We start from the raw sequence: 8,299 nt of genomic DNA on the forward strand, positions 1-8,299 counted from the left end.
GCAGGACAGAGCACACCCAGGGCAGTGGCACGGGGTGCCCGGCGAGCCTCTGCAGGCATGGTGCACACCCAGGCCCCCCTCTGCAGCAGGGGGCACCTCACGTCTGCCACTCCGGCCACCCTGCTACTCAGCCTGGTCTTTGCCTCCTTCCACTCGTCTTGCTTGGCAGGTAGAACTGTGAGCTTTATTCTTGGCTGCACTGGGAGCAGGGAGGGAGGCAGGGAGGGAGGCAGGGGGGCAGGTGGAGGGAAGCTTGGTCAGGGTTGATCCTGCAGAAGGAAGAATCAGTCCTTTCTCATCTGCAGGATTAGGCAGGAGGGGGTGGGGTGGGCTGGATGGGGATGTCTGATGTTTACCGAAGACACAGGCCCTCAGTTAGGGCTCCTCTGTCTTTTGCCACAAAGAGGAAAAAGCAATTGCATGAGAACCTCTCCCATCGGGGACCATAGTGGCCTAAAATGACACCTTTGGGCAGCTCCTTCTCAGTGGCCCCAGGGCTTTGTGGTTTGCATCCCTCCTCCTTGTCCCCCACCCTGCTACTGCACTCACACTGCAGGTCCTCTCTCCACCCCTGGGCCCTCTGCTTTCTTCACAACATGCACAAAACCCAAAGGCCATGAAAGCTGCAATCTACATTCTCTCTCTCCACCAAGCATGGATGCTGGGTTATCCATCTTTCTAGGGTTCATCCTATCCCCTGTCTTGCTCTCCCAGACTGGGGTCTGCACCAGTTACCCTCACACTGCTGGCTTTGGCCTCTGGCTCCTCAGCTCCCCTCATAAGTCTACCCTCAAAACCAATCTTTCCCGCCCCCCTCAGCTGGTGTCTATCCCTCATCCACACCTGTCTCTAATGTGGAGGTTCAGAGCTGGGCTCTCAAGCCCCCTGAGCCTGACCCCAACTCCACCTTCCACAGCTTACTAGCTGTGTGACCTTGAGCAAGTGACTTAATGTCTCTGTGTCCCAGTTTCCCCATTTATAACATGGGGATAAGCGTAGTGTTTCGGTGTAAGGCTGTTTTAAAGGTGAAATAATATCACTGCATGTGAAGAACTTTAAATAAAACAGCACGTGGTAAACAATAAATGCTAGCTGTTTGGTTGATTTTTCCAATGTCTCCTGCTCCCTGAAAAAAAAGTGTTTCATTTTTTTCTGTTTACCCTCACAGGGTCTTGCTTATGATAGGGGCTCAAAAACCCACCCATTTAAGTGCACTGAATTGTTGAGTCCTCCCTCTGAGAAGGGAAGCCAGACTGGTGTGGCTGGAGTGGGAGGAAGGGGGAATGTGTATAGTTCTTCCTTGAGTTGACATTTTATCCCTCCTAAGGAAAAAAGAGATGTGTGACCTGCTGGTTCTTGAGTTGCCACCCCTGTCCACTTACAGGTGTAGCACTGGATTCCTCCTTGCATTTAGTCCCTTTGAAAGTGACCCCCTGCACAACCAGTCCCTGCTGGTTCTGTTTCTAAAGGAGAAGGGTCATGCTTAAATGCTTTGGGATTTATGACTAGGCCATACAACTGGAACCCATAAAATTGTTGATAATGAACCTTTTTTGGCCTACAGAAATGAACGACCATTTCACAAGGTTTTTCCTAATAGTAGCATCCAATTAACTAGGATTTTTCCACTCCTTTGCTCTATACAGGAAGCACTTCCATTCCAGAGGTGGCAGGGAGGTGAAAGTCAGGGCCAAGGAAGTCATTTGGGTTATTTTGGTTTGGGAAATCAAAATGTTGAGGAATCAATTTCTCCAAAACAAATAAAGAACAAGCTCTAAGCCATTTTGCTGTAAATAATTTACAGTAACAATCAGATTGCATCAAGGTAATTACTGAAATTTAAGCAGGACACTGGAGTGGCTTGGGGTGGGTGGCATACAATTAGTCTGAGCAGTAATTTCACGGTTTCTAATTGGCCCTACTATGTGACAACAAGCTCCTTGGAAGGACGTGTAGACCCAGAGTCAGTGGGCCCTGGAGAGTTCTCACACCACATTTTTTGGTTTATTGTTTTGTTTTGTTGACATTCCCAAAGCAGCAGCATGAACAGCAATAGAATTTCCAGAAAGATTCTTTAAGACTGGTCCCTTGGTTTTGACTGTCTAGATTAACACGGTCTAGTAAAACTCTTGTGATGATGGAAGCATTCCATGCCTGTGCTGTGCTTCCAATATGGCGCCAGCAGCCACCTGCGCCAGCAGCCACATTAAATTCCATCTAATTTTATCCAATTTTAATTTAATAACAGTAAATAGACAGATGGCTGCCGAATTGGACACCGAAGACCTAGGTCATTTGTCTTCATATTCTTGTCACGAGAGGCACATGGGCAACGGTTTTTCTTCCTGGGAGGCCCTTATGTTCATCTCCACAACCGCACCCTGCCCCTCCCGCGAGCCTGACAACCTGCAGAATTCCTGCTGCAGTTCTTTTTCCTCGTTGTGCGCCTTGCTTATTAATCACGGGACAAATCTCCAGGCTGCATATTTTAGCGATTTCTAGATTTGCTTGTACGGTGTTTGCTTCAGTTTTTGGTTTTTTTTTTTTTTTAAACCATCTGCCCAAGTAATACCATCATGATCAACAGAAATATAGAATCAAGGTCCAATTTCAAAGTTGATGTGTTAAGTTTTTGAAAGGAATTGAAGATAGTTACAAAACAACATTTCAGATGTTTGACTGTTTTCCTATCGACTAGAAAAACCATGTGATATAGAGAGCTGCTAAAATAGAGCCTTTGGAAAGCTCTCCCTGGCAGGGCACCAGTCACTGCAAGGCGGTGAGAAAGGATGATAACGCATCTCTGAATGAGGATGGAGATCGGGAAAGGAGAGTTGCACACTCCCGCTGTGACCTCACATGGTTTTTTCTCTGTGCACCCCAGTTTCTCTTCCTCTTCTCACAAGGACTCGCTGGTCCTATTGGCGTAGGATCCACCCATAGGACTGCATTTTACCTTAACTGTCCCATAAAAGGTCCTACCTCCATGTACAGTCACTAGTGGGGTTAGGAATTCAACATATGGGGGCCTCCCTGGTGGCGCAATGGGTTAAGACACAGTACTATGAAGCTGTCCGCAGCCACTGAAGCAAGAGTTCGATCCCTGGCTGGCCAGGGAGCAACCCACATGGCTCAACAGACCTCTCCTGTCTCACCCGCTGCTCCCCTCAGCAGTGTATTTCAGTCAGTCTGTCTGTTCTGTTCCCCACTCTGTCTCTGGTGAATCCTCTCACCCCCTGCACCTCTGGCCTGTACCAGTTCTTGTATGTATAAATAAATCTTAAAAAAAAAAAAAGGAATTCAACATATGAATGGGGTACATAGTTCAGTCCACAGCAGAGGGTGGGCTTTTTTTGCATGAGCTCTCAACGGACATAGACTGGAATTTCTACTCAGCTTGCATGCTACACAAAAAAGATTTCAAACTCTCCACCCAGGATGGCTGTTCTACTGCCTGAGAATATCTTCTGTCTTTCCTTCCAGAAGCAAGCAGCAGCAGCAACTCAAGCCTGACCACACACCACCAAGAGCCCGAGGCCCTGGAGCAGTGCCCTAGTAAGCCTCTGCCAACTGCCCCCAAACCCAGGGCTGGGCCTGGGTCTTGGAGGGACCTTAACCTGATTACTTTCTGCCGATTGGTGCCAGGGGGGCTGGCACCTGAGAACTGGGATGGTTTGTTCATGGTCCCCACAGCTGCTTGCAGGACACATCCAAAAGGTTATCGTGGCCTGGGCCCGTAGGCTCACAGCCTTTGGAACAGGGGGTTGTGATGCCCTGTACACTGGAGAGCAGCCCAAGATGCTCTGGTTTCTCATCTGTGTAGAAGTTTGGGAGCAGAAAGGCCATGAAAATCAGCCAGTTCAATTACCGCTGATCCAGGAGCTTGGTTAGGGACCTTTTGCACGTCCCGATTCATCCTCTGCTTGAACACTCTCAAGCAGAACATGCCAGAACACTCTGGCAAGGAGCCTAGTACTTCATGAGCTACCATGTTTCTCGTGTCCAATTAGTAGACAGTTTCTCTGTATTCTAAGTCCAGCTCTCTTTTTCCTGCTGGAATAGAATACCAAATGTTTTACTTCCAGGCACTTGCAAAGGAGGCCTTAAAAAAACAAAATTTGCTGGAGTTAAACACTGGCTTTATGTAGTGATTCAGGAATGAGGCAGCATCCCATGTCACAAATAGAAGGGTGCTGTCTAAAAGGGAAGATTTTTATAAGCAGAAATTATCAGACGAGGACTTTTATTAGCAAAACGAAAGGATCGTTTCAGCCAGCGTAAGCTGCTTTTAGGGGCTGTTCCAGGGTCTTCTTAGGCAGACCATTTTACTAGAGCAGCAAACTCCTCATGGGTTGGTTTAAAATTCCACTCCCGGAAGAGGCTGACACTGCAGTAGGTTAGGGATTAAGCCTTGGTGGGCTTAGCATAAGTTACTCCACTGGGGGCCTATTTCTATTTAACAGAGGGCAAAGGGCACAAACTGGGTTAAGAACAGGACTTTGGAGACCTGGAGTCCTGGGTTAGAGTTCTAGTTTTGCCATCTCCGACCTTGGGCAAGTTTCAGCCTCAGTTTCTCCCCATACAATGGTAATAACTGTCCCCATCACTTTGAGGAATAAATAAGGTGACTCGTGTAAAGCTCTTAGCACGATGCCAAGCAAGGCTTGGCAAATGCCAGCTGTTCCACCACTGCTGTTCTTGCAATTGTGACCATCACAGGGGGACGGGGGTAGGGGTGGGGGGGCTGGGTGATGCCCCCTGAGTCTCTGGCTCTGTCTCCACCAGATGTTGACTTCTGTCCCCAAGCTGCCCTGTGCTGCCACGCCGGCGTGGACGAGTATGGCTGGATTGCAGCCGCTGTCGGCTGGAGCCTCTGGTTTCTCACTCTCATCCTGCTCTGTGTGGATAAACTGAGGAAGCTGACGCCAGAGGAGGCCAAGGACTCACAAGCCTAACACGTGACACTTGCATCCCAGGCCCCCCCAATTCCGCAGGCCACGGGGGAGTGGAGTCCTGCTGCTGTGGCTTCTATCATTCTAAAGGCATCTTCACCTTTCAGCTTCAGTTACTTTTTAAAGACAAGGGAGAAGGAAAGTGGAATCCAGACAAGGCCAGATCAGCGCTGCCTTCACACCTCCTTTCTAGAGGCCTGTTTGTAACTGAACCTCATGGGGGTCCTTTGCCTGCTGGGTGCAGACGGCTGAACTGGCAGGGGAGGGGGTGCCTTTGTTATGTGACCAGTCAAATATGCCTCCTACAGAGCTCAGGGCTTTAAGGGCAAGTGGAGGGCAGGGCACAGGGCTGCCTGGGCTGGGCAAGAAGGACAGAGGAGGGGAGTTCCCACGTGCAGTGGCTGTTTATGCCTATGCACGGTTTGCGCATTCATTTTGGGGGCCCAGCATGTGCTTGGGGTGGGGGCTGGAGGGCTTGGCATCATAAGGTTACTCCTGGTTGCTTCTTCTGGAAGTTGTGTGTTTGCCTTTAGAGCACAATTGCTAGATAACCTGTTAGAACCTGCCTCCAGCAGCTGCTGCTAGTCAGGACCTGCTGTCTTGCAAAATTCAGGCAGCAAGAGTTGGAGTAGGAGGGAGCGACACATGGGAAGGGGAGTGCCATGGGCCTCTTTGACGCTTCCTGTGAGAATGGCTTAGATTTTGCAAAACAGTATCTGACCACGGTTCCTCATGGGCCTCCTGAGCCTGGATAAGCTCCTTTCTCAAGATAGGCCCGAGGGAAGTCCCATCTTAGCCACCGCCTCTTAGGGATTCCAAGGGAGGTAGGTGCCCACGAGAGACAGCCCTTAGTCTTGAGTGCCCCTGGGACAGACTCCACCTCCTACCAGCCCAGGCTGCTGTCTTCTGTCCCTCACTTCAGCCAAGGGCCTTCCTGCTACTTCCAACGCGAGTCGCTTGGGCACCCCCATCTTCCCGACCCCCAAGTCCCACCCCACCCCAGCTCCCATTCTTTCCTCAGCATTACCTTCCACAGCCATCCTGCCGCGACTCCCTGTGGGCCCCCCTGGACTTCACCGCCTGCTCATCCCCTTATCTCAGGAATATTCTGGTCCTTCTCACTGCCTGCAAGATTGCCCTGCCCAACTGTCTGCCCCCATGAGCAGCAGTGGGGGTCCTGGCTGCTGACACCCTGCAGCGACTCCCAAGAGGGCTTTCAGGTCTTCAAGAGCACCCTCACCTTGCCGGTGCAGGGCAGGGCTCGGCAGCCCCTCCAGCTCCATCTCGAATGCTTGTCCTGCCTGGCTGTTTGAAAGGGACCAGCAGCTGGTGTCCTTAGGGCATTTCTGCCCTGCTTGAGGCACAGCCGCCACGAGTGGGCTTCCTCACGGTCAGCTCATCCCACCTCAGGCCCCTGGCGCAGAGAACACACCTCAGGAGATCTGTCCAATGAATGATTATCCAATGAATGAATGAATGAATGAATGAGTCCCTGGCCAGATGAACCTGTGGCCATCAGCTTGCATGAGGCACAGCCACGTCTCTATAGGTGGCTGACATCGCCAACCTCTGAGGAAGCCAATTCGGTAGCTATGACTGTCGCTGTAAGCTCTTCCAGGGGTCAGGTGACGAGGAGGTGGCTTCTTCAGAGGGAAGAAAGGACAGATGATTCTTTCTTCATGAAACAATGTTCTGCCCTTTGAGTGGGCACAGGTATTTAGATTGCATAAAATCAATCATAGCACCAAAAGAAAAAAAAGAAGAAGAATCTCACTGGGGTACTGATTTGCATTTCCCTGACTCGTGACACTGAGCCTCTTCTACGGGCCACTGGCCACTCTGATGTCCAATTCAGAAAAATGTCTCCTGTGTTCTTCTGCCATTTTTAATTGGGTCATTTGTACTTTTTGTTATTAAGTTGTATAGGTTCTTTATATATCTTGGCTATTAACCCTTTACCCAATAGATGGTTTATAAATTTTTCTCCCATCCTGTAGTCTGCCCTTTTATTCCGTTGACTGTTTCCTCGCCATGCAGAAGCTTTTTAGTTTAGTCCCTCTTGTTCATTTACTTGTTTATTTTGGTTTTGTGGTTTGCGCTCATTTTCCTTTTGTCCTTGCTCTACAACACACGAGAGTGCTGTAGAATGAAAATACCTCTAAGAACATCTAACAGATCTCCCTGATAAGTATGAAATTTGAAAGAGCTAGAGGCCCCTGACAAAGGAGGATCCAACTGCTCTTCAGAAAGTCTCAGTAACCCTCCCTGACAATGGGGATGGGCGGGTCCACCCGGCCCTTCTTCAGTCTCCTGACGACCCAGAGAATTTTGTAGTTTTGGTTGTTTAATCAGTAAGACGGGATGGGCTGACTGTTCCTAAGGGTTCCTAAGGGTTAACTAATCCCATCAAGTGTCTGCCTCATGCCCTGCGATGCTGTGGGTGCACACAAGCAGGTGTCCCCACTTTTGTAGAAATTCAAGCAATTTCCACAAGGATTTCATTCCTTAGAAATGCAAAGTCTCAGTAAGGAGCACTTGATTTAATATCTGCAGGAAGTTCTGAAATAAACCCCTGTGACACAGTGGTAAGAGGGAGGGCGGGAGGGAGAGAAAGAACTAGAAAGAAGAGAAGGGAAGATTTATTTCCGGCCAACAGAAACAGGAACGGGTCACTTCACCCTGTTAGCATCATCTCCCTAAGCGGAAAAGGTAAGAAATGGACCAAATAGTGGCTGCAAACTGGGTGGCAAAGGCTCATGGTGGGGAGGCAGAAGAGGGTGCAGGAGGCCCGATCTCCAGAACAGGGGGCTCCTGCTCTTCTCTCTATCACGACTCTGTGGTGCAAGATTGCACTTGCCACCTTGAAAATTGGAGTGACAGAGCCTGGGGTAGTATCTGAACCCCAGGACAGGGGCAGGCCCCAAGGCTACGTGAAGGGAATGACTGGTGGCTCCCTTGCGGTCATGGACATTTAGGCCTTTGGTGAATTTCCTTCCTTTTATTTGTGCAAGAGGAAGAACAGACCAAATCTAAACATGGGTCTTTTCTTTGAGACTTGAAGGAAAGATGAGATAATTTGTGGGTATTCGTCCCAGAAGCTGTGTCTTAATCTATTCTCAGTGTGGAATTGCTGAATTCTAACACATTTGTCAACAAATTAAAAACTGAGCACTGGGCCTCCCTGGTGGTGCAAGGGGTTAAGTCTCAGCACTATGACGCTATTGCCAGCCACTGCAACACAAGTTTGATCCCCGTCCAGAAAGCTGGCCCACATGGCACAGCAGACCTCTCCTGTCTCCCCGCTGCTCCCCTCAGCAGTGTATTTCAGTCGATCTGCCTGTTCTGCT

General features: G+C 49.6%; 1 protein-coding gene across 1 annotated transcript; it reads left to right on the forward strand.

Moving 5' to 3' along the window:
- Positions 1–5,385, forward strand: TMEM213 (transmembrane protein 213). Its single transcript, XM_037521225.1, has 3 exons — positions 1–169; positions 3,484–3,555; positions 4,786–5,385. The coding sequence occupies exons 1-3, from the start codon at positions 58–60 to the stop codon at positions 4,953–4,955; spliced, it is 354 nt and encodes a 117-aa protein (XP_037377122.1). The 5' UTR covers positions 1–57; the 3' UTR covers positions 4,956–5,385.
- Positions 5,386–8,299: the final 2,914 nt, after the last annotated feature.

This window comes from Talpa occidentalis, unplaced genomic scaffold (assembly GCF_014898055.3).
Source record: "Talpa occidentalis isolate TD23 unplaced genomic scaffold, MPIMG_talOcc4v2.1, whole genome shotgun sequence".
Lineage (NCBI taxonomy): Eukaryota > Metazoa > Chordata > Mammalia > Eulipotyphla > Talpidae > Talpa > Talpa occidentalis.